Genomic DNA, 27,926 nt, shown 5'->3' on the forward strand with positions numbered 1-27,926 from the left:
TCAGCCTCCCAGGCTGATTGGTGTTAGAAGGGGTCACTCGACCAGACTTAGGAGCAGGTGCAGAGTGAGTAACCACGGGCGTCGACACAGAAGCTGTGTCAGGCAGATCCTTTACAGATTTATATTCAATTGCTACTTTTTCATTCTACATATACGAAATGTTATGAAACTCAAAAGAGATTTAGGAGAAAATGTACGCATTGGAATAGGCTTGAAGGAACATATGGATGAATATTTTGCTTCTTTGGTTTCTCCTTACCATAAAATAAGAACAAGATATTAAAAAGTTTGAGATGAGGATGTAGGAATTGTGACACTAAACTATGATGCAACAGCTGGCAGGATTCTTTACATTTTGAAGGAATACATGAGTGCACTGAAAACTTTGTACGTTTTCCGCGACTACTTTAACGTTATCATAAAATAAAAATATGTTGAAATGAGATGACACGTACAGTACACACTCCAAAACACGACAATAACAATCCATTACCACAAACACCACTATTTCCTAAATAACAATGAGTCTAACCCAACTATGCAGTTCTAAGCATCCCCAGTAGGGTCCATGCAAACATAAACCTAACACATCCGAAGAGCTCAATGACAACATACCGCAAATCTTTAAATATTACCTTCTCCGATCTCCTCAAAGAGTTTTCTTTTTCTGCCCATCCACTCTAAAATTTACAGGGAAATAAATATATAAATGTATTCTATTGTACATGTGTATATTTATGTACATATAGTTCTATGCATGCATATATACAGTATAGACCTATAAATACATTTGTGAGAGGTAATGCTTGAACAACTATAGATAAGAAGTGCCCAGGAAGACCCATGTTCTGCAATCCAGAGAATTTCAGGTTAATGGTAACTGCTTAATTGTTTTGTACAAGTTTCTATTATTACGATTATTACGTAGTCTGGCCACTGCTTTTATGTCATAAGTGGCATTAAAGAGGCTCTGTCACCAGATTTTGCAACCCCTATCTGCTATTGCAGCAGATCGGCGCTGCAATGTAGATAAGAGTAACGTTTTTATTTTTAAAAAACTAACATTTTTGGCCAAGTTATGACCATTTTTGTATTTATGCAAATGAGGCTTGCTAAAGTCCAATTGGGCGTGTTTAAAGTAAAAGTCCAACTGGGCGTGTATTATGTGTGTTACAACTGGGCGTGTTTAATTCTTTTACTAGCTGGGCGTTCTGACGAGAAGTATCATCCACTTCTCTTCAGAACGCCCAGCTTCTGGCAGTGCAGACACAGCGTGTTCTCGAGACCTCACGCTGTGACGTCACTCACTTCCTGCCCCAGGTCCTGCATCGTGTCGGACGAGCGAGGACACATCGGCACCAGAGGCTACAGTTGATTCTGCAGCAGCATCGGCGTTTGCAGGTAAGTCGATGTAGCTACTTACCTGCAAACGCTGATGCTGCTGCAGAATCAACTGTAGCCTCTGGTGCCGATGTGGCCGACACGATGCAGGACCTGGAGCAGGAAGTGAGTGACGTCACAGCGTGATCTCTCGAGAACACGCTGTGTGTCTGCACTGCCAGAAGCTGGGCGTTCTGAAGAGAAGTGGATCATACTTCTCGTCAGAACGCCCAGCTAGTAAAAGAAGTAAACACGCCCAGATGTAACACACATAATACACGCCCAGTTGGACTTTTGCAAGCCTCATTTGCATAAATACAAAAATGGTCATAACTTGGCCAAAAATGCTCGTTTTTTAAAAATAAAAACGTTACTGTAATCTACATTGCAGCGCCGATCTGCTGCAATAGCAGATAGGGGTTGCAAAATCTGGTGACAGAGCCTCTTTAAGAAATGTAGTCTGTTTGGTTTGGTTCCTATAGAGAAGACCTGCCCTTTTTCTGGTTCAATAATATATCCTGAGGCACATAAGGCGATACACAATAAGGGTATGTTCACACGCAGTGTTTTCAGACGTAATTCAAGCGTTTTACTCCTCGAATTATGCCATTACGCCTACAAACATCTGCCTATTGATTTCGATGGGTTTTATGGTATTCTGTTCCCACGAGGTGTAAGTTTACGCGTTGCTGTCAAAATACGTCACGTAAAAAGACGCCCGCGAAAAAGTAGTGTATGTCACTAATTGGGACGTTTTTGGAGCAGTTTTTCATTGACTCCATTGAAAAACAGCTCCAATAACGTCCGTAAAATACGCCGCGAAAAACGCGAGTTGCTACAAAAATGTCTGAAAATCAGAAGCTGTTTTCACCCGTTTTTGGTCACTGCGTGTGAACATACCCTAAGAATGATAGTCAGATACTTAGTAATGTATGTAGACTATCATGCACTTTTATGTTATATGAATACAAAAGAATGGATGGATCACAAACCGTCATAAAAAGAAAAACAATCCATTGAAGATTTTTTAACATTTTAGTGCAAACGTGCAAAAATGTAACAAAAACTATACATATTTGGTATCGCCGCATTCATACCGACCCTTAAAATAAAGTCAAGTAAATTTAAAAAGCGCAAAGGACAATGTTGAAATTGCGGTTTTATTTAGTATTCTCCCCCAGAGCAACATCAAAGGAAATATACAAAGTTATGGCTCTTTGAATGCCACGATGAAAAAAATGAAAAATAGTTTGGTCATTAACCCCGTCCTGCATTATCATGTACATGTACGCCACAGGAAGGGTCCCCTCCCCGCATTCCGACATGCATTTAGGTGATGATGATCGTGCGAGCACAGCTTCTGTGCGGGAGCCCGGTTGAGACAGTCTATAGCGAACACGGGGCTCCCTCTTTCTCCCATCGGCAGCCCGTGTACACAATCACCAGCCATCGATAGGTTGCCATGTCATTTGGGGGCCTAACAAAGTCCCCCAAGGCCTCCTATGGCTATATGATTAGTAGGTCGTGCTGTCTGTAAGTTTCACACTGAAACTTATACAAAGTATACCAAAGCATTCTAGCAGCGATCAGAAGATCGCTTTGTGAAGTCCCCTAATTGAACTAAAAAAATAATCAAAGACAGCTACATAAAGTTTTTACAACTTTTCATAAATTTTGTCCATAAAGTGCTTTTATTTTGTAGAAGTGTAAAAAAATCAATAAATATACATACATGGCATCGCGATCCTAACGACCCAAACAATAAAGTTAACATGTTATTTAAATTGCATGCATGGTGAATGCCGTACAAAAACGCAAAAAAACAAAAGGTGGTATTGCTTATTTTTCTATTCCCCTAAAATAATGATAAACGTTAATCAATAAGTCCCATCTACCCCATAATTGTACCAATAAATTATAGTCATGGGAGATATCCCTGACAGGGCCTACTTTGAATCTAGAATTGTAAAGAAAATAAAATAAAAAAGAGGGATACTGTAGGCACTGCTTGGTTGATAAAAGTTGGTTTATTGCATAAAGCAAGGTAAACAGATTGCTACGCGTTTCAACGCCGGACTGGCGTCTTCCTCAGGCAGTCCGGCGTTGAAACGCGTAGCAATCTGTTTACCTTGCTTTATGCAATAAACCAACTTTTATCAACCAAGCAGCGCCTACAGTATCCCTCTTTTTTATTTTATTTTCTTTACAATTTTCATCAAGGCAACTCCTTTAGGTGTTTGCGTTTGGGGATCGGCAGCAGCTTGCACCTCTTTGCATTTACCTCTTTGCATTTACCTGCCAGTATTTGCAATTTGGAAAAGGAAGCACATATTTTGTTTCCCTGGAAAAACAAACCTCTTCTGGCGCCGTGTCCTTTTTTCTTTTATCTATCATACTTTGAATCTATGATGGCAAGGCTGGAGGCCCTGCACTGACATGACCTGGTGGAGATGCAGGGTGAAGTGGTCGAATTGGGCACACGGATTCACACTCTGGAATCATGTTCCTCCTCACTTGATTCCTGTGTTAATGAAGTGATCAGTAGGCAGACCTCTATGAACCCATGCCCAATACCACCATTTTTTACCTTAAGGGTATGTTCACACGCAAACGCAAAATACGTCTGAAATTACGGAGCTGTTTTCAGGCGAAAACAGCTCCTGAATGTCAGACGTTTTTTCAAGTACTCGCGTTTTTCGCGGCGTCCATTACGGACGTAATTGGAGCTGTTTTTCAATGGAGTCAATGAAAACCGGCTCCAAAAACGTCCAAAGAAGTGACATGCACTTCTTTGATGCAGGCGTCTTTTTACGTGCCGTCTTTTGACAGCGACGCGTAAAATTACACCTCGTCTGAACAGAACATCGTAATACCCATTGCAAGCAATGGGCAGATGTTTGCAGGCGTAATGGAGCCGTCTTTTCAGGCGTAATTTGAGGCGTAAAATGTCCGAATTACGTCTGAAAATAGGTCGTGTGAACATACCCTAACAATGAAAATTGGACTAAGTGCAATAATGTCTGCATATGGGGAGTGCCAGAAGCACTCACCTAGAAGTGATAGTCCTCTTCTACTTTCTCCTTGGCAGTAATACCCACTAATGAAATTTAGCTAAACAGGGTCCATAGGGCCCTAGGAACCTGCCCTCCTGACGTAGGTCGTCCACAAGACATTATTTGCCGTGTGCGTTGCGTTTTTGCATCGGTGTGCTTTGCGTGTGACATGTGTTTTCATGCATTTGCAAACACTTCTTTTTTTGTTTTTTTCAGTGTAATTGATGCGTGAAATACGGACAGCACACGGATGTGCGTCCGTGTGCTGTCCGTGGTTTTCACGCACCCATTGACTTCAATGGGCGACTAGGCGCATGAAAACGCACCAATATAGGACATGAAGTGAGTTTCACGCAACGGACACTCGCTGCTTGAAAACTCACGCATGAGTGAATAGCCCCATTGAAATCAATGGGGCCGTGTCCTGTGCGTTGTTTCAACGCACAGCACACGGATGAGAATCACGCTCGTCTGAATGAGTCCTAACACATGCATGCTTAGCTGAGCCGAGAGTGGATGTGTATGGGGTCGGGAGTTATAGCTTTTGGCTAAACAAGCGTTTGGCCAACGACTATCTAAAGTGTATGGCCAGCTTAACACTTAAAGAGGCTCTGTCACCAGATTATAAGTGCCCTATCTCCTACATAATCTGATCGGCGCTGTAATGTAGATAAGAGCAGTGGTTTTTATTTTGAAAAACGATCATTTTTGAGCAAGTTATGAGAAATTTTAGATTAGTTTCTTAAAGACCAACTGGGCGTGTTTTTACTTTTGACCAAGTGGGTGTTGTAAAGAAGTGTATGAGGCTGACCAATCAGTGACCAATCAGCGTCATACACTTCTTATTGTTCCAGCCCAGCATGATCCACAGCACAGTGTGATTGTGCAGTGAAAGAAGCTGGGCTGGAACAATGAGAAGTGTATAACGCTGATTGGTCACTGATTGGTCAGCATCATACACTTCTTTACAACACCCACTTGGTCAAAAGTAAAAACACGCCCAGTTGGTCTTTAAGAAACTAATCTAAAATTTCTCATAACTTGCTCAAAAATGATCGTTTTTCAAAATAAAAACCACTGCTCTTATCTACATTACAGCGCCGATCAGATTATGTAGGAGATAGGGCATTTATAATCTGGTGACAGAGCCTCTTTAACAGGGCTGCCCCTTATCTCCCTAATTTGTCCTGTTACTTCGACCCCTTCTTCTGAAACAACCTAGATATCACAGGCTTACAGACGGGCCTTTTGCAACAACAAAAAATAGCAGCATATGCACTTATTTTAGTATTTTTCCTAAGTCCTAAATTTATTAGCAGAATTTGAATGTTACGGGACTCTGGCTAACTTTAACACCTTCCCGCTTTGGCCACTTTTGACCTTCCTGACAGAGCCTCAATTTTCACATCTGACATGTTTCACTTTATGTGGTAATAACTTCGGAATGCTTTTACCTATCCAAGTGATTCTGAGAGTGTTTTCTCGTGACACATTGGACTTTGTTACTGGCAAAATTTGCTCGATACATTCAGTAATTAATTGTGAAAAACACCAACATTTTGCGAATTGCAAAAATTAGTTTTTTTCTAAATTTAAATGTATCTGCTCGTAAGACCGGCAGTTATAACACACAAAATTGTTGCTAATTAACATCCCCCATATGTCTACTTATCGTTTTTTGAATATCGTTTTATTTTTCTAGGACGTTACAAGGCTTAGAATTTTAGCAGCAATTTCTCACATTTTCAAGAAAATTTCAAAAGGCTATTTTTACAGGGGCCACTTCAGTTGTGAAGTGGCTTTGAGGGCCTTATATATTAGAAACCCCCAATAAGTCACCCCATTTGAAAAACTTCACCCCTCAAAGTATTCAAAACAGCATATTAATTGCGGAGATTCTGCAGTTTTTAGAAAGATCCCACATGTGGTCCTAGTTTGGTAATAGACAGAAGCACCGGCCTCAGAAGCAAAGGAGCACCTAGAGGATTTTGGGCATCCTTTTTATTAGAAAATATTTTAGGCACCATGTCAGGTTTGAAGGGTACTTGCGGTGCAAAAACAGTGGAAATCCCCCAAAATTTACCCCATTTGGTAAACTAGTCACCTCAAGAAAATTATCTAGGGGTATAGTGAGCATTTTGACCTGACAGGTTTATTGCAGAAATTATTGGAAGTAGGCAGTGAAAATTAAAATCTACATTCTTTCAAAGAAAATGTAGGTTTAGCTAATTTTTTCTTATTTCCACAAGGACTAAAAGACAAAAAGCACAACCACATTTGTAAAGCAATTTCTCCTGATTATAACAGTACCCCACATGTGGTCCTAAATGGCTATTTGGACACACGGCAGGGCTTAGAAGAGAAAGAGCGCCATTTGGCTTTTGGAGCTCAAATTTAGCAGTAATGGTTTGCAGAGGCCAGGTCGCATTTGCAAAGCCCCTGAGGGAACAAAACAGTGGAAACCTCCCACAAGTGACCTCATTTTTGAAACGACACCCCTTGAGGAAATTATCTAGGGGTATAGTGAGCATTTTGACCCCACAGCTTTTTTGCAGAAATTATAGGATGTAGGCAGTGAAATCGAAAATCTACGTTCTTTCAAAGAAAATGTAGGCTTAGCTAATGTTTTCTCATTTCCACAAGGAGTAAAGGAGAAAAAGCACAACAATATTTGTAAAGCAATTTATCCCGAGTAAAACAATACCCCACATGTGGTCATAAACAGCTGTTTGGACACACGGCAGGGCTTAGAAAAGAAAGAGAGCCATTTGGCTTTTGGAGCTCAAATTTAGCAGGAATGGTTTGCGGAGGCAATGTCGCATTTGCAAAGCCCCTGAAGGACCAAAACAGAGAAAACGCCCAAAAAGTTACTCCATTTAGGAATCTACACCCCTTGAGGAATTAATCTACGGTTGTATTGAGCATTTTGACCCCACAGGGGTTTCATAGATTTTATTAGAATTGGGCAATGAAAATAAAAACAATCCTTTTTCTTCAATAAGACGTTGCTTTAGCTCAAAATTTTTCATTTTCCCAGCAAATTAAACAAAAAAAGAACCCAAACATTTGTAAAGCAAAGTCTCTGGAGTACAGAAATACCCCATATGTGGTCAGAAACTGCTGTTTGGGCACACGGCAGGGATCAGAAGAGAAAGAGCACCATTTGGCTTTTGGTGGAGTCTTGCTGGATTGATTTCTTGGCACCATGTCGCTTTTGCAAAGCCCCTAAGGTACCAGAATAGTGGAAACCACCCAAAAGTAACTCCATTCACTGAACTACACCCCTTGAAGAATTCATCTATGGGTGTAGTGAGCATGTTTCATAGATTTTATTAGAATTGGGCAGTGAAAAAAAAACAAAACCTTTTTCTTCAATAAGTCGTAGCTTTAGCTCAAACGTTTTCATTTTCTCAACAAATAAAGTAAAAAAAGAACCACAACGTTTGTAAAGCAATTTTTCCTGAATACGGCAATTCCCCATATGTGGTCATAAACTGCTGTTTGGGCACACGGCAGGGCTCAGAATTGGAAGGACTGCCATTTGGTTTATAGAGTACAGATTTTGCTGGATTAGTTTCTGGTCGCTATGTAGCATTTGCAAAGCCCCTGTGGGACCAAAACAGTAGAAACCCCCAGAAGTGACCCCATTTTGGAAACTACACCCTCAGGGTATTCACCTAGGGGTGTAGTGAGCATGTTAGCTCCGCAGGTGTTTTGCAGAAATTAGTGTGCACTTTATGTTGCAGAGTGAAAATGGGATTTTTTTTCCATAGATATGCCAATATGTAGTGCCTAGCTTGTGCCACCATAACCAGACAGCTCCCTAATTATTATGTTGTGTTTCCCGGTTTTAGAAACACCATACATGTGGCCCTAATATTTTGCCTGGGCTATCGACAGTGCTCAGGAGTGAAAGAGTACCATGCGAAGTTGAGGCCTAATTTGGCAACTTACACAGTATTGGTTCAAAATTGCAGAGGCTCTGATGTGAAATAATAAAAGAAACCCCTGAGAAGTGACCCCATTTTGGAAACTACACCTCTCAAGGCATTTATTAAGGGGTGTAGTGAGCATTTTCAACCCACAGGTCTTTTCCATAAATTATTGCGCTGCAGATGGTGCAAAGTAAAATTATAAATTTTTCCCTAGATATGCCATTTCAGTGGCAAATATGTTGTGCCCAGCTTGTGCCACTGGAGACACACATCCCAAAAATTGTTAAAAGGGTTCTCCCGGGTATAGCGATGCCATATATGTGGAAGTAAACTGCTGTTTGGGCACACTGTAGGGCTCAGAAGGGAGGGAGCGCCATTTGGCTTTGGAGCGTGGATTTTGATTGGTAGTAGTTTTGTATAAGTATTACTGGTATTTCAGTTTATAATGTGAGGGTACATGTAAGCTGTGCGTAGTACATCAGGGGCATAGTTAGGTGGCATAATAATGGGGTAAACAATAAAATAATCCATAAATATTTGTTACGCCGTGAAGCAATCCTTTCTGCACAGGCCAGTGTCGCACTGATAAATGGTGTCCTTTCTTATCCCCTTTTGGTCCACACTCCGCACCTTTGCAGTTTGGGGAATTTTGCTGGGAGGTTTTGTCCTGGTATAATACGGGCTCCCTCGTTTGGGCCGTCCCCTTCCTGGTTCCCTAATTTTAGGGCCTTGATAAATGTTGTAAGTGCAATAACTTTTAAAAAATTTTATCGACGGAGCTGTAGGAAGGCTTGTTTTTTGCGAGACGAGCTATAGTTTATATAGGTACCATTTTTGGATACATGCGACTTTTTGATCACTTTTTACTTCAATGTTTGGAAGACAAAGTGACCAAAAAAACAGCAATTCTGGCAGTATTTTTTAGGGTTTTTTTACGCCAATTTCACTTTGTGGGACAAATAACATAATATTTTTATAGTTCAGGTTGTTACGGACGTGGTGATACCAAATATGTATGGTTTTATTTTATTTTTTGAATAATAAATGACTTGATAAGGGAAAAAGGGCAATTGTGTTTTATTTTATTACTTGAAACTTTTATTTTTACACTTTTTTTTACACTTTTCTTTAGTCCTATTAGGGGACTTGAAGGTCGAACTGTTTGATTGATGTTCTAACATATTGCACTACCTATGTAGTTCAATGTATTAGAACTGTCAGTTGTTCACTGACAGCAAGCCGATCAGGCTCCGCCTCCGGTCGGGGCCTAATCGGCTTCCGTAATGGCAGACAGGGGGCCATTGTTAGGCCTCCTGTTGCCATAGTAGCAGTCAGCAGCCTTGCCATCGCATGGCAGTGCTGGTGATTTGCTACAAACCACTAAGATGCAGCAATCACTTTGGATCGTTGCATCTTAAGGCGTTAATGGCAGGAATAGGAGCTAGCACCGGTTCCTGCCATTACAGCGGGGTGTCCGCTGTAATATACAGCAGGAACCCACTGCTGATGACGCCAGCTCAGCTTCTGAGCCGGTAGCTGAGCCGGCGCCATATTGCCGATGGTACCGGAAGCCTCTTAGGCCCCGCCTCGGAGTGGGGCATAGGAGGCTTCCGTTACTGGCAGAACGGAAGGCCAGTATTAGGCCTCCATTTGCCATTGCAGCCACCGGCAAATCAGCGATCACGTTGCTGGGGTGCTGGTGGCTAATAACCCCTCACATGCTGCAGATCGCAGCATCTGAGGGGTTAATCGGCCGGATTGGAGGGTAGCTCCGGTCCTGGCCGTTACATCAGGGTGCCAGCTGTAACATACAGCTGGCACCTGGCGGTGATGGTGCGGGCTCACCGTGACGTAATAGTACTGCGCTTTGCGGGAAGCCCGACAGCGCCATATATATATGCGGCATCAGACCACAACCCAAAGGAAGAGGCAGCACTACAGTAATATAGAAAACCCCAAAAATTTATTCACCCAACATACAGGCAGCCTGTATGTTGGGTGAATACATTTTTTAATTTTTCTATATTACTGGAGTGCTGCCTCTTCTTTTGGGTTGTGGTCTAATGCTTGCTTGAGGTTTTTTGTCAAGATTCCTCTGAGGATAGCACCCACCATTTTTTATGGTATATGCTATAGTGCAGCTCCCATATTTTGTTTGTTCCATACATATACAGATGTCGGGAAGGGGTTAAGATTAATATGCAAAAATATGAAGACCTGTCGATTAATCTTTTTACTCATCTTCTCACAACAATGCGTGGTAATTTTTCATATGGGCTGACACCACAATTAAATTCCTGGGCATTATGATCCCTACTGATTTGAGCCAGGATTTGACCTCGACTTTGCCTCTATCCTAAAAAAAAGTACATAAAGCTTTAGCCTCCTGGCGCAGTGGACCGTTTTTAGGGTTCAGACGCTGTAATATTTTTACAATTAAAGTCCTGCCTCGTCTCCTATACCTAGTCCAGGCTCTCCCGATATACATCCCGCAATCCTTCTTCCGCTCCTTGCATAGCCTGTGGACAAGTTTTGTTTGGTATCCTAGTTCTCCACGTATTGTCCGCTAAATTTTGGGTATGTGTAAAAACTAAGGAGGAGTAGCCTTCCCAGATCCTTACCGATACCAGTTTACAAAGCACCTGGCTGGGGTGGCGGACTGGTGTAGAAATGCCTCACAGAAGAGATTAGTCGCAATGTAATAGACTTTCACCATGGTCCCGCTTAATAAAATACCTTGGAAACCATCAGGAAATCAATTAAAACCTGTAGACCTGGTGGTACAGAGTTTCGACAGTGCTACACATTTTCCGTTACTCCTCAACATTATGCTACAGTTGTGGCTCAGAGAAAGGCACTATACTGCCTATTTTCTGCATATATTGCAGTCTTCTCACTCTCTTCTGGCGTGAAGTACGCAGAATCTTATCTGGTCCCGGGCTCTTCCTTCTCCATAATAGAGATATCCCCCTACAAAACTACCGGCGTTCCCTATTGCACACTTTACACAATGCCTCCAAGGCTTGCATACCTTCTCTTTGGAAGCCCTCGGATCCCCCATCCGCTGTTCAATAGTTTGCCCGCATTAACAATATCTATCACATTGAACTACTGGCCTCTCTGAAAAAGAGAAAACTGTCTACGGTTAATAAAGTGTGGTACTACTGAGCACTAGAACAGAGGTCCCGTGGATATGCCATAAATATCTAAGGTTGGAATAATAATATGGGTAGAGAAAAAGTGGATAATTCATAAAAAACAAGATGCAATGTAGAAAAAATAATAATAATCAGCTCCTAGCTGTTGTGGATTTGCAAATTACATTCTTGTACATTTGGCCATTGAGTGACCAACCTGGACAGATCTTATTTTGTTCAATACTCAGCTGACATTGAGCTGAGATCCAGCTTGCTTGACCTCAAACTGACAAACTAAAGTCACTTGATAAATGTGACCCCGCTGATCACTATAATTTTGAATAACTTCCCCTCTACCATTAAGTTAACCATAGCAATAATATGATTCAGGTGGCAGTAATAGCACCAGAGTTTTGTATGCTATATTACACTTTTTACTTGCATTTTACTGCAATAAAGAAAGGGGCACACTCAAATTACTTCAAGGATGCCCGACTTTTTCTCTGACTTGAGATCTTATTTTGGAGACCAGCATAAACCCTGAGCTCCTATCAAATGCAGATTGCCAGAAAGTATTCTGAGGACATATCCTGTTAAGGCTTCATTCACATCTGCGTCGGGACTCCGTTCATGTGTCGGGACTGGGTTCCATCTGAGCTTTCAGTCAGGGGAACCCATGAATCAAAACTGAAACAAATTGATTTCAATGATTTCCATTTGCCACCGTTGTGTAAGTGTTCTGTCGTTTTGACGGAATCAATACCTTAGTTGACTGTGTTATTCATTCCGTCAAAATGACGGAACCCTTACACAACGGTGATAAACGGACACCATTTGCACCAGATCCGTCACCATTGAAATCAATAGTGACGCAAACGGAAATCTATGGTTTCCATTTGTATCAGTTTAGATTCCGTTCATGGGGTTCCTTGACAGAAAGTCTGCATGGAAAATCTGCAGCATTTCGGTAGAGTATGCAGGCAGGGGCCTTACTCCTCCATTTACTAACATAGGCAGGACTACGACAACCAGATTTATTTATTTTTTCAATTAAAAAAATGGAGGTCATCAACATCACTATAACAAAGGAGACTTAAACTGGTATGTCAGCACAAAGTGACTGATCAATGATTGTATCAGTGATAAACTAACAAAGAAATTGTAGAATTCTGCTGAAATTTGCAATGAAACCTGAATTATAACTTTGTGCGCTATGCTTTGTCAGTATGAAGGCAATACTTATAAATCACTTCATCTTGGCACATCAGGGTGCATTGGAGACATTGATTATGACAAGATATGGAACAATTGTTAGTTCACAAATAATGTGTTTAACTTGATCTATGCTTTAATCAACCTATATTATTTACTAAAATGATGACTCATGGGAAGTAACAACTGTCATGGGGATTTATAATAGCTCTTTCTGTGAAAGTTTAACTAAACTTTTAAAAAACTTTTGACATGTCATAGTGAAATGTCAGAAGTTTTGATTGGTGGTGTCTGAGCACTGAGACCCCCACCGATCACTAAAACGAAGCGGCAGATAGCAGACACATAGACTATTAAGTACAGGCTTCTATTAACCCCGTACACTGCTCCAAGGAAAAATGGCCAAGAAATGGCAACTTACCTTTATGTGCATATTGAATCACACACAATAAGTGTAGCTTTACCATTTTATAGACTCATCCAAATTCTGCTATTGGACCCATGATAACTTATTATGATGCACACATGTATAACAGTTGTATCTACCCAGTATTTTGTTGCCTAAGCTGGTCACAGACGATGGAAACGTTGTGCACTTTGTCTTGTGTCCATAGCTAGAATTTCTCAGTCTGGAACACGTTTCTCAGTCTGGCTCAAGAAGATTTCCCGCAGCAAAAGTGATGCCACTGGGCCCAAATCTGACTTATAGGAAACTATGGAATCTGTTCTGTTATTAGTTTCCCTCCGGTTAGTAGAAAAAGAACAAGAGGGTCGGACTTAAAGCATGACTGATGGCAAGTAATACATTTTGTATTGTAACTTGTTGCCGTGTCTTCTGGCGGATAGGTTCACCTAAGCAAGCCACTGAAATGCTTGCTTAGCTCCCTTCCCACCTTGTCGGCACAGAGTTATCAGAATGAGCCGTACACAGCAATAATAATAAAGACGGCTCACACTGAAAACAGATAACTCCATGCTAACGGTCAAAGGGGGGGGGGGCTAACAGATAATAAGAGGAGCAGGAGCAAAAGGAACAATTGCAGACTGGACATAAAGCTACTGTGTATTAGCTGTGACAACAAAGAGGCTGTTATTTAATGAACTGAGCCAGGCAGCCAGCCCCTTCATGACATCACTGACACACAGAGGTGGGGGGGGACTCCCTTCATCCTGAGACTGTGTCGGGACGCCACTGCTAAGGGGAGAAGCTTGACTTCCGGGACCACATCCCAGGACAGGGAAATCTGGACATCCTTGCAGTTTCGAAAGTGAAAGTATATTAGTAAGTGTCTCCATTTTACATTTCCTAACCATCTAGAAACATTTTCTGTCATCGGAAAACTCCTTAACAAGAATAAGGCTAGAACAAGAACCCACAATGACTTGTTCAGTCTGACCGCCAAGTAGCTATATATGGTAATAGTCAAGGTATAGGAATAAATTGACACATCGAGCTCCAATATGATCCACTGCCCGGGGGACGTGCAATAGGTCCCCATGACAATGTATTAAAAACAAATACAGGAGATGGGAGACTGGTCAGCTGATTAGCAGGGGACAAGCCACTTTGCTGATTGGCTGCATGCTCCGGTGACATCACCTCTGAGAGAGGTCCTTAGGTTTTATAGGCTCAGCATCTCCAAGCACACGTGGCCACTGCTAATACCTGCATAAGAATGTTAAACTAGACAGCCTTACTCTCCCTGATGAGCTCTAAATATAAAGTGAAACATGTTGGAGAGGTTGTGTGTGATTAGATCTAAATGACTGCAGGGACTGAATAGGGCTAGGTAGCGGCTCCAGGATGCTCTTTTGAGAGCGATAAGGGTATCCAGGCTGCATTAAGGGACAGAAATATGACTTGGTGAACTGATCCAGGAGCATACTGTTACTGACTATTGGTGAACTGACAGAAATAATAAAAGTGCCAACTGTTACCCACACCTAGCTATACCCATTTATTTAGCATACAGTGAATAAAAAGAAAAAAAAAAAAAACATTTATCTGGGATATAATGAATTAGAAAAACAGAAAATTATTTTTGACACACTTAGAGAAATGTAATACTTTTTTTGCTTTTTAACATACCGTATATTGAAAAAAAAATTATGTCTTATTTTACTAGTGGATACCTTTTCCAGTGATACAAAGACGTAACTTGCGGCTTCTAGTCACTGATACAAAATCTGTTAGGGCCTCCCAACGATTACTTACCATTTATCGAACTTCTATATTCTTATGTGGCCTTTGGGTGTGACTCTAACTTCTGCACCCGCTGTAGCCACACGGACTGACAATATACAACTTAATTATAGTGAATGTCGCTTTATGAATACATCAAGTCTCCAAAAACAAGTCCTGCAAGAGCTTCTAATTCCATGATGCAATAAATATTAGAATCTTAGCTGCAGATCGGTCTTCCAGGGTGGACTGAATCTATGACAGACCTTTCATAATCATGCTACCTACTCCTTCCCATCAGCATACATTAACTATGCAGAAGTTTTTCCTCTAAGATCACCTATTTCAAGGTGAATACCATTAACTTCATGAAATTTTCTGTTGCTGAATATTTTTGGATGTTGCAATGTTAGCCCTGAGTAATGACGGACAACACACAGTAAGTGATTCTACCAATATGCCATCACTTACGAAGATGGTAAAACCCTTAAATGGGGTTGTCCAGACCTACTAAATTTATGGCCTTTCCCCTGCTGCCCCTTCAAAACAGCTGATTGGCGAGGGTGTTGGGAGTCGGACCCTTCAAAACAGCTGATCGTCAGTGGTGTCGGAATTTGGACCCCGACCGATAAGATATTGATGACCTATCCTGAGGATAGGCCATCAGTTTTTAGGGCTGGACAACCCCTTTAAGGTCATTATGTGCAAGCGCATATTTGTTACTATTTGATATTGGACAGTGCAATTTAAAAGGAAACAATCACTAATTGATAATATATTGACATTAGTTTCTTATAATAAGCTATGGAACTTTCGAATGTCATGTAAAAGGAAATAAGAAAAATAATAAAAAAAATATAACGTATTTCCCAAAATGTAAGAATATTCTAAGATTTTTATAGATTCACCTAAACTAACTGAACATTTGGGATGCTGGTTAGGTTTTGGCAGAACTTCCTTCAATGAACTTAATATAATAGTGATCGCAGAACAGGCATTGGTAGTGACCGCAAGTAAAAATTGCAGCAATAAGTGGATAGAAGGCAAATTAATTTACTCATTGTATTCTATGCACTTGTGAATCTGTGAAACAGCAAATCAGATGACAATAAATCACTCATCTCTAGTTGTAACAATTTTGGGAATCGGTTATTGCTAATGGGTTATAAAAAAAATTGTAATGTGCAAAGGGCTTTTTTTCTTTTACACTTTTAATGACCTGCCTGGGATCCCCACAGCAACCGAGAGAGAGGGAGCCCAGGTGGCCGTTCTCACCCAGAGTTGGTGATGCATGTGCAGCCAGCCTCAACAGAAATGTATGGGGCTATTGGAAACCACTGAACACTTAGGCTGGGTTCACACGACCATGTTACGTCCGTAATTTACGGAACGTATTTCGGCCGGAAGACCCGGACCGAACACACTGCAGGGGGCCGGGCTCCTAGCATCATAGTGATGTACGACGCTAGGAGTCCCTGCCTCTGCGTGGAACTACTGTCCCGTACTGTAATCATGATTACAGTACGGGACAGTTGTCCTGCAGCGAGGCAGGGACTCCTAGCATCGTACATCACTATGATGCTAGGAGCCCGGCTCCCTGCACTGTGTTCGGTCCGGGTCTTCCGGCCGAAATACGTTCCGTTTATTACGGACGTAACATGGTCGTGTGAACCCAGCCTTCCTGTGGTCCCATTCATTTCTATGATGAGAGACTGTACATGCAAGACCAACTCTCCAGCCAAAAACAGATACTTTGTGCCCCTCATTCTTTGTAGCATTTGGGGTCCCAGACAGGTCATAAGAGTAAAAAAAAAAAAGTATTTTGCTCTTGGTAACGGTGGGAGTCCCAGAGGTCAGATGACCAACTTTCATACTTTTATCATGATATTACAGTTTTATCATTTAATGTTATTTATTGTGTAATAAAAAAGCATGCAATTTTTCAATATACTTTTTATATCAAATCCTCGTGGTTTTCAACATCTCTGCTAGCTGTCAGTCAATAGGAACTTCAATATTTACTTTCAAGGAATAAAAATAATGTGATAGACACACAAGTGCAGACCTGATCACAGCTACAGTACAGTTATCAGAGATGTGTCTTATAACAAGCCATCCACCTGTGTGAGCAGCACGTGACCGATGGCTGATTTGTATACACTGAAACTAAACAATAAAGGTTCCTATTGAATGACTGCTACAGCAATTTGGAAAACTGTAAGGAATCGATACAGAAAATGTATTGGACGACTGTAACTTTTCATTATACAAAGAATAATCTTTATTCACTGATACCATAATACCCATTTAAAGGACAAGTGGACACCAGGATATGTCCATCAAAAAAAATAATCAGTGTACTTGGTGCAACTTTCTAAATACTTTTTAGCAAAAAAGAATTTTACTTTTTGAGATACAGCTGCTTTGTATCTTGTACACAGAGCAGCTGTATCTAGCGCTGAGACCTGAATCTGTCATGTCAGCGGGACTGACAGGTTCTGTGTCAGCGGGTCCAGCGTGTGTCTCTGACTCACAGGATCCACCAGTCATCGATCACATCTAACTTATGAACTTAGATGCGATCGGTAACAGTGCCGCTCACCTGACAGATACAGGTTTCAGCGCTAGATACTACTGCCCTGTATACAGGATACAAAGCAGCTGTATCTCAAAAAGTAAAAATTATTATTAATAAAAAGTATTTAGAAAGTTGCACCAATCCCACTGATAGACATTTTTATTTGAAAAACAAACGATTTCAAAGGTGTACATAGCCTTTAGTATACCAATAATAATATTAATAACTAAACCGTATGTCACATATGGTAATAAATATACTGTATGTAGGCATCAAAGAACAGAGGATCGAAAGTGGCAATCACAAAACATGCACACAAAAGGAATAACTGTGGAATTGGAACAACCCTCTCGAAGAAAAAAATGCAAAACCCAATGTAAAAACATTTTACGTCAAGACATGTATTCTGGTACAAGAAGAGCACCTTAAATAAAAAAGTTAAATAAAAAGGATAAGATTCTGATAGTAAAAATTATTACTTCACTTAAAAAATAAAAAAAAGCACCTAGCAGTATGATACTGCTCTACGGTTGACTGATCATAAAACGGAAATGTTGCGTTATGATTAAATTATTACTCACTGACCCTTAAAGCATCCATGACATCAGGTTGCTTCATGAGCCTGGGAAATGTTGCTAACACAGGATTGCAAATCAAATCTGAAATAAAAAAAAAACACACTTTGATAATGAATCAGGAGGCGTGTTGGAAATAAATCCAACAATTATTTATCAAAGCCCCAAATAGGAAATGATCTGCCAATTACATACAATGAGCAACATTATAAATGTTAGAACCAGTTGTCTTGTTTCCCCCGATTATATCAACAAACATATGTTCTCAATTGTATGGGTGCTAACAAACGTTAAAAAAAGGGATAACAAGAACTAAGACCACAAACACTAAGAAATAACATCTGGCAATGACAACACAAGACCGGACTTACCAGACATAAAATACACGGTTATGTTGTACAGAATATACAGAATATACAGGAAATTAGATGTCCTACACAGGCGAAATGCTAAATTTGAATGCCTGGAATGATTATTCCTTAGACGTTCCTGGATGTTAGCACCAAAATAAAAACATAAGGGTACTTGCATAAAATTGACTTCTATCAGGTCAACCATCTAATGTATATGGGGATGTGCTGCCTCTACCCCATGTAGGCAGCTGTTAATAGAGGCAATGTCTGTGAGAGGAAAGAGGAATTATGGAAACTGTAGTCCGATATATAATAATTCCGCCTATAGCGAACCCTAATAACATCAAAACAAAAGGTGATATACAAGAACTGGATACAATAATTAAAAATAACTACTACAGGTGGCATTCACATATAGGTACTTTTCAGAATTTTTTTGGGGGAAAACACCTTTAACCACACAAAAATGTCCCTTAAATATAAAAACGTGTATTAGGTTAATAAGGACCGAATTGTCCTATTCCAGGTGTGTAGGTGCAGCGGCAGCATGCTAATATAAAAAAGACAGATAAGGGCAAAAAAAAAAACCTGATTTGTACCTGTGCTCTGTATACTTGTTCTTTCTTTTAGAAGCACATCACCGAGGATTTGACGGTAGAATACCAACAAAGGAATATGGCACATGTTGCCAACCAATGTCTCTGGAAGCAGGCTGCAATAAACATACAATATAGATCACGTTTAAGGAAATTATTATTTTAAAATGTTATGACATACTTTAGGAGTCTGTAGTATTTCTTATTTCTATTCACTATCTTTCCTTTCACAATTAAAAAATAAAATCTGAAAATTTTTATTTCACTTCTGGAACAATCAGTATGTTTCCAGATTATGAATCAAGAATCAAGGCTAATTTAAGGGGGTATTTAATTTTAACAAATACTGCATGTGCTTGAATTTGGCTTATGGACCAGCACTCGCAGACATATTAATAATTGTATTTATTAATATTATATGAACGTTAAATGAGTGTGAAATATGAGGTCTATGTGTTGTTCAATCATTTGTCCCCTGAGGACAGATCTTAGTGGATGTCTGTACGGACATGATACGAGTCGTGGGCGCACTATATGTAAACAAGCAATGCGGTCTCAGTAACCACATTGCTATCTCTACCCAATTTCCTCCCAAGGTGTTATGCACTTACTTTAACATTTCTCTTCTTCTATTCAGTGACCTAATTTTCACGAGAAGCCGGGGTTGTTTTCTTTGTGTTATTATTTGATGGAAGATGCCACTGGTTGCTACGAAATACAATATAAATTACACGTTGTGTTGATTTTAAGAAATGAATACAGTGCGCCATTACTGTTTATTTGCTAAATTCGTGGAAAAGTATAACCTCTGCACATATGGCCTATTTGACAATATAAAAGTTATAGAACGACACTCTATGAGCAAGAAAAAAGAGCTGTTCCGGCAGACCCGTTTTGAGCCTACGTAGCAGACTCCGTCAGGTTTGATGGGAAAATTATAGATGCATACATCGCTATACTTACCGTCAAACCTACAAACACCACGATGGAACCCATTATAAGTCTGGCGCCAGTGGTATGCAACGTACAACGGATCCGGCACTGCATCATGTTTTTCCGTAATAAACCGAAACCACAACGCAGTTGTGAACACAGCCTAACAGTTGTCTGCAATTTTGCAGAAATATGTCATATTTATGTTTGTTCCCTATTAATTATTTATTTCTTTATTTTATCTAACTGATAGAATAAGAAATTCTGGTAATTTTGTCAGTGCAGACCTCGTCTTGAAATAGATGGATCAACTTCTACTCCTCGCTCATATGGAGTGCCACCATTTAAGGTCAGTTCATATGTCCTAAACAGAAATCAAGAAAGAATAATAAACTCCTGTTAAAAATAACACGTCATCTCCCGCAAAATAACAGGTGCTAAGAACTAGAGAAAGCAGACAGAAAGTTTCCAGGATTGTCGCATCATGAGACTCCAGTCAAGTAAGGACATGGTGGCATCACAATGGTCCAATTGCTTTTGCAAAGGTTCACTGTGAATGTTACACTGAATATTCTGTTTATATGTAAAAGTCTTTATTTTATGATCATACTCCTCTAATCTCCAGCACATTCCATGTCAGTTAATGGGTTGTTAAACACTCATAAAATATAATGGCTAGAGTACGATATAGTATATACTGAAGGCACATTAACTTTGCGTCACCAGTAATAAATGAGTAGTCAGAAATGGAGAGGGTTTGCACTTGGCTTCCGAGCAATGAGCTACTTAGAATTTTTCTAGTTTGTATATTGTACTTTACAATCAAATAAAATAATTTGACAGGATTATGAGCCATGTTAGGATTAGTCATAAATTTGTGAATCACCACCTTCAGATATGAATTGCACGTTTCCTCATTGCTTTATGTCCCTGGCCACTTTCAATAATTACAGTAAAGTTGATGAACGGACTCAATAGAAAGTCTATGAGTCCCTACAACGCTACATCGGCTTTCTGAAAAAAGCAGAACAGAAACTAAGCGGCTCAGCGCTCACACGAGCGCATCTGCCGCTTTGCTTTAGCGACCAGTGGGGGTCTCAGTGCTCAGACCCCCACCGATCAAAACTTCTGATATGTCACTATGACATGTCAGAAGTTTGTTGAACGTTTAGTTACCCATTAAGACGGTAATATTTATTTCAAATAACATAATATGTATATCTAATAATATTGGAGAGCATTTTCTCCACAAAATGAAAAAAGACACCAGTAGATACAAGTTCTGAATTTGACCTCTTCTGTCCAGTTATGTGGGTTTTAAGGAAACTAGTGTAACATCTAATATGGCTGCCATTTCAGTTCCCAAAAGGGTCGTCCCCCTACTCAACCAGACTCCTGGATGTCAAATTGACCAAATTATGCAGCAATACAAGAATGTGGGATGTTTCACATCATAACTAAACTGCAGTGAAAAGTAGTTTGGGAGAGTTAATGTTAATGGAAACGACAGAGAAAGGGGTCGAATCGGGGAACTGTGGGGACATGTGAGAGCAAATAAACAGAATTTTAACAGTATGACAGAAAGAGACTTATCAGTGACTTTTCTGGTGATTTTCCATTTTTGTAAGAATTAAAACCATATGTAAATAGAGAAAGTTTACAAATTCTTTGTGTTAAAGGGATATTCCCGGCTCAAGTATTTATGACATATCCACAGCAAATGTAATAAATTCTTGATAGGTACAGGAGGGCGTGACCAATAACCTGCTAGCCATCATGGTCCACTACACGTAACCGTGTGACTGGCACCTTTAGAACACCTAACTGTATGCAATTGTAATACTAGGCAGCCACCCCCTTATATATGGGAGGTGTAAGAGTGGATGCTCAATATTTTACACCTATGCGACCTCCCTCATATAGCATTGTGGCTTGTCTGCATCCTCCTGGGAATTGGTATTTTGACCTACCCCTGTATCAGTAAGTATAGCCTTTTTCTGTGATATGATAAGTGGGGGTCCCTCAACTATCAGGGAAACAGAGATCCCTAACCTCTGTTTGATGAAGCATTGCGGGTTGCTTATTGCATCGACTTCAATGTAGAGGTGGCCATGCTTGAGGGCAGTTCTCTCCATTAAAGTCTATGTGAGTTACGGAAAGAGATGAGCTCTGATCGTCAACTTCATAATTGGTCATAATGGTATAAGTGACCGCAGACAACTGCATTCAAATAGTGGACAGGGGTTACAGGACCCCCATTGTCCCAATATGTTAAGGTACCAGAGGTGGGACCCCAACCTATTAGACATTTATGGCACATCTAGTGAATTTGTTATAATTTCTAAGGTCAGAAAACTCATACAGACATTAATATTCTCATCTGATCCAATGAGTACTCTGTGCCTTGACCCATATGTATTTTTCGGAGTAATAGTGACATTTATATGATTTATTACTAAACACCGAGAACATTTTTAAAGAAAAACCAATTATTTAAAGTAATGTTAATCTTTACGTCTATGGCCAGCTTTAGCAGGAAGATTCTCTATACATTCGTGTATGTAATATACATATAAAATTAAAAAATAGACAAACATGAACCTTGTGATGAGCCACATGCCCAATTTCTCAGTGGGAAAGACACATTCAACTTAATTTCAAAGACATAAAGATCTTTAACTTACTTGGTAGGTAATGGAATTCCATTCCCATCAAAGAGCTTTAAAAAAGTCCAACCACAGCTCAATTCTCCCCTCTCTCCAGTTGACTGCAAAGGAAAAAATGAACAAAATCACCTGTCATATTCTACCCAAGTAATTCTGCTGTATTTTGACATTTGGTAACATATAGAAACAGCTACTTGTTTACATTGAAACTATAATAGCGAGAATCTATGTTCTTTGTTCAGCTTACTTCCCAGGGGAACAAAGGTTTAGGTATGGTCAAAGCCAACATCCATGAGGACAGACCGTCAATCAGCATAAACATTAGATTACCGGCTGTTCTCCCAATATTAGTGGGTTCAGACAAAATGTATCCAATGTTTATGGGCAGCTTAACACTTTGATACTAATGTATTCCACAAAGCAGATTACGGAAGCAGGAATCTATAAGTGTCCTCACCACTGCGGATCAGTCTGTGTGAGCGATGGTCATAGTATGGCATTAAAAGGGCTAGAATGTCTGGACAGTTTGCTGATGCTTTGCAACCCACATGTCCCCTAGATCCAATAAGGGCCAACAGTGTAGTTCCAAAGAAAGGGAGGTTTCAGGGTTTTGTAGGTAAGCACATGTCTTTTTTTTTCAGTTAGACACAAACTGCAAACATGAATCAGTATGAGAATAAAACGTTTTTGAAGGTATCATAATGGTGGCTTTGATACCTGCACAAACTCCTGACAGCAGAAGACTACTGACATGGATACTGTCAGCAAGCACTGACCCACCATCAGTAGGTACTTGTAAATTCAGCGTCATACACTTTTCATTGTTCCAGCCTATGCCAGCACAATCACACTGTGTGCAGTGAAAGAAGCTGGGCTGGAACAATGAGAAGTGTATGACGCTGATTGGTCACTGATTGGTCAGCGTCATACACTTCTCTTTACAACGCCCAGTCGGTCTAAAGTAAAAACACGCCCAGTTGTCTCTTAAGAAACGAATTAGCATAAATCTAAAATTGCTCAGAACTTGCTAAAAAATTATTGTTTTTCCAAATAAAAACCACTGCTGTTATCTACATTACAGCGCCAATCACATTATGTAGGAGATAGGGCACTTATAATCTGGTGACAGAGCCTCTTTAACCCGCACAGTGAAGGCTATAAAAAAAAAAAGTGCTTTTTTTTTTGGTGATTTTAGCTCCCAAAAAATGGGATAATAAGTGATCAAAGGGTCAGAACAAGGAAATGGGTGTGATCCAGCGCAAGAAAAAAGTTGTTCAGAGGTATATTAAAATGGAAACTTGTTCCGATTTTATTGGATATAAAAATAAAAACAGGGAGAACTTACTCCCACAAAGGAAAGGTGGAAAGAATTTCTTTCTCAGCCATGACTAAGGACGAGGAGATCGTCTGAAACGCGTAGGCTATACACACCTATCTTCTTTTCATACATCCACCTTTCCTTTGTGGGAGTAAGTTCTCCCTGTTTTTATTTTTATATCCAATAAAATCGGAACAAGTTTCCATTTTAATATACCTCTGAACAACTTTTTTCTTGCGCTGGATCACACCCATTTCCTTGTTCTATCTCTATCAACGTTTGCCGACGCGAGGATCCGGGCGCAATAGGCATTGGAAATTTTTTGCCCTAAGGTGAGCTGGAGGTTCCCTCCCATATTTTCTCTACTCTGATCAAAGGGTCATATGTATGGGTCAAAAATGGTACCAATAAAAACTACAACTCGCACCATAAAAATACAAGCCCTCACAACCGCTCAATCGAAAGAAAAATAAAAAAGATACGGTTCTCAGAATATGGCGACAAAACCAATAATAAAAAAAAATTATTGGTTTATACTCTGTAAAAATTGTAAAAACACAAGAAAAAAATGTAACAATTTGGTATCGTCGCAATCGTATTGACCCACAGAATAAAGCGAATAAGTCACTTTCCCTGCATGGTGAAAGCTATACCTGCATGGTGAAAGCTGTACAAAGCGAAACGCAAAAATAATGAAGGAAGCGCTGTTTTTATCAATTCCAGCCCAAAAATAATATTTTTTTCACAGTACATTATATGGTACATTAAATAATGCCATTGAAAGCGACAACTCTTAATGCAAAAAAACAAGTCCTCATATGGGTATGTCGACGAAAAAATTTAAAAGTTATGACTTTTTGGAATGCAGGGAGGAAACAATTAAAACCAGAAAAAAGGGGTAAAATCAATCTACACAAAAACAGGATCATAAAAATGTTTACAGAAATATACAATACGTGGATGAGTGGGAGAGCCTCGATGGGATTATCCATTCTTTCCAATAACATGGATCACTTACATTTCGCATATAGGTAACTCCAACTTCAAAGAGGATTCCTATTTCGGGGGACTGGCTGCCGGACCTCACAAAACAATCACCATCCAGCAGACTTGGAAGAATACCTGTGACCTAAATACATAAAGTCGGAACAATCTTAAACATACATTCATACAATTCATTGCATCAAATGTATTTATATGTTTCAGGAACCTCTAGTTTGTCTGGAATAAGGATATTTTTCAAAGATCATGCTTTCTCTCACTCAAGTGCAAAAAAAGTGACATGGTTTAAAAAAATTACACTAAGGATGCAGTTCATCGCAAGCCCTCTCCAAAAGGGGAAGGGCTCGTGACTTATTCCCCAACCCTTCAAGCCAGAAGGCTTCGCAATGGTCAGGGACAACTTAGAGAGACCCGTTTCTGCCTAGGCTGCCGCCCAAGCATCAGGCAGAACTCAATAATCTAGATTAGGACATAAGGTGCATTAAAAAGACATTGGCTACATTTTAAGATTTTTTTTTTTATAAATGAATATTAGAATTTGCCAAAAACAGCCAATTAGATCGCAGTTATCTTTCAACCTGCCTTTGCACTATTTATGAGAGTGTCCCCTATTGATTTTTAAAAAGAATCTTACATGAAGTATTACATCTTGCCTGCACTTAATGTTTTCTACCAGAGTGCAGCTTAAAATTCTCCTGTGACTTGCATGACCATTTAAGACCATCACCATAAAATTGACAGATTATAATAACATTGCTCAATTTTACACAATCGTAATTACATCATTCTCGAACATTGTTATTAATCACGTCCAGCAAAAGTCAGACTTGGTGCTGCTGCCTGGACTCAAAAGAAGGTAATTAGCCTACAACATGGCAATCTTCTGTATGAAATTCACCACACAGCATTATACTAATATAAACTGTAAAAAGAATGGATAACATAATTACCCGTGGAGAAAATGTCCACATTCTTGAATTTTTCGGCAGCCATGTAGCCCTTACAGTATGAATGTTGCTTAAGATCTGAAAATATGAAAACACACTTGTAATAGTTTCTACTAAGTTTGTACTATGCAATCATATACAGGGAATAAAGATAGATAGATAGATAGATAGATAGATAGATAGATAGATAGATAGATAGATAGATAGATAGATAGATAGATAGATAGATAGATAGCTTACGTTAATGATGGCTCTTAATATTCAAGGTAGACAAGCGCTATCTGTTTTAGGGCTAGTTCACACAGTATTTTGGTGCTGTTTTTGACACGGAAACGGTGTCGGAAACCGCGCCGAATAACGCCTGAAATCGCCTCCCATTGGGAACCCATGAACGGAAGGCCAAGCAGAAACCATAACTTCCGTTTGCATTACCATTGATTTCAAATGGCTTCCGTTTGTCTCCGTTCCATAAGGTTTACATTTTTTGAGCAGAAACAATAGCGTAGTCGAATGGTAATGGGGATTTTAATGATAATGTTTCCATTGCAAATGGCTTCCATTTGTCTCCGTTCCGTAAGTCTCAGTTTTTTAGGGGAAACAATAGCATCATAATCAATGGTAATGCAAAGGGAAGATATGCTTTCCGTTTGGCTTTCCGTTAATGGGTTCCCCTGACGGAAAGGTCTAATGAAACCCATGAACGGAAGCCCGACGCAGATGTGAACGAGGCCTTACAGTATCTAATATCCATCAAGTCCAACCCAGTGTTTTATATTAATAAAGTTGCCCAGACACGTAATCATTTCTGATCAAAAGATCTTTAGTCGACAATAAAAATAAATGCCCCTTGTTTGGCTCACATTAATTTTTATGGAGACAGCAGGGCGGCAAGGCCTTCATGCCACGGCTAAATAAAGCTGCGACCCTTCCTGAGACAGAGAGCAGTTTAGTTAATATGAGCAGGATGACCACAGCTTATTATGCCATGTTATTCTGACATAGGTATACTCTGAATTGTCCTGAATGCTTGCAACGTCTGATAAGTAATACAGCACATTTTACAATCTAAAAACAAGAAACTGATATGTTTACAATTAATGTTATGCCCCCTTCATATTTAAAGCAAAAGTGTTACCTATATTTTTTTTTCAGAATTAAAACCAGATAGGGAAACATAATTTTTTTTCTGACTGTTTTTATTTTTTGATTGTACATTTTTTTATTCTATTTTCTGTAGATGATTATTGGGGCAGCCATATTGTCTGAGCTGCTGTTAACAGCATTTAGGGATATGCTTTACAGCAGCCACAAGGACCATAGGAAACAATAGTCTGGAGCTGACCCATTGACTACTATGGGAGAGTATTGTTCTGTGACCCGTGCAGAGGTCATTGTGCAGAAAGGCATAGGAGGGGAACTGTGTCTATCGCCTATTGTCAATGGTGAATCCTGTGTTATCTATTTATATGTATATATATATATATTTAAAAAAAAAAAAAAATATATATATATATATATATATATATATATATATATATATAGAGGTGTTACTTTTCATTGTAATCCTACCTGTGATGATAATGAGATGACTGCTGAGAAGTGATCTCTACAGAACAGGAAGTGTCAGTCTATTGTAAGACTCAGTAGGCAGAGTAAAAACTGCAAGATTTTGGGATTTTTTTTTATATAGATAATGACAAAGAAAATAATTTTTTTAAAAATCACCCAAAATTCCTAAAAAGTATGTTTAACATAAAAACTTGATTTAAACAATAAGTAATTTTTTTTTAATGACACATTCCCTTTACTAGTACGTGACAGACGTTAAGGGGAATTATGACCGCGGCATTTAAATCGTTAGAATCAGGGGGGCGCCCCCTCAAACATGCCATCGCGCCACCCGCGACGCCATCGGCCAGTGACAATGGTTGTCATGGCAGCCTGGGGGCCTAATGAAGGCCCCCAGGTCTGCCATCTTTGTACTCCTTTGAAGCCCTGCCGGAGACTTTCAGAATCACGATATACTGCAATACATTAGTATAGCAGTATATCATGCATC

General features: G+C 39.7%; 1 protein-coding gene across 2 annotated transcripts in view; it reads right to left on the reverse strand.

The window, feature by feature from the left end:
• NPHP1 (nephrocystin 1) overlaps nucleotides 1-27,926 on the reverse strand; it is a 66,806-nt gene that overhangs the window by 1,875 nt on the left and 37,005 nt on the right. Inside the window, exons 13-20 of one of the 2 annotated variants that reach the window (XM_075864474.1) lie at nucleotides 25,871-25,945; nucleotides 24,937-25,047; nucleotides 22,619-22,701; nucleotides 20,222-20,298; nucleotides 19,613-19,709; nucleotides 19,005-19,117; nucleotides 18,063-18,136; nucleotides 636-680 (exon numbers count right to left, since the gene is read on the reverse strand). In XM_075864474.1, coding sequence (XP_075720589.1) covers nucleotides 636-680; nucleotides 18,063-18,136; nucleotides 19,005-19,117; nucleotides 19,613-19,709; nucleotides 20,222-20,298; nucleotides 22,619-22,701; nucleotides 24,937-25,047; nucleotides 25,871-25,945 — 675 coding nt within the window. The remainder of the gene's footprint in view (nucleotides 1-635; nucleotides 681-18,062; nucleotides 18,137-19,004; nucleotides 19,118-19,612; nucleotides 19,710-20,221; nucleotides 20,299-22,618; nucleotides 22,702-24,936; nucleotides 25,048-25,870; nucleotides 25,946-27,926) is intronic. The other variant, XM_075864476.1, reaches the window with a different exon arrangement.

The sequence above is a fragment of the Rhinoderma darwinii genome, chromosome 4, assembly GCF_050947455.1.
Source record: "Rhinoderma darwinii isolate aRhiDar2 chromosome 4, aRhiDar2.hap1, whole genome shotgun sequence".
Taxonomy (NCBI): Eukaryota; Metazoa; Chordata; class Amphibia; order Anura; family Rhinodermatidae; genus Rhinoderma; species Rhinoderma darwinii.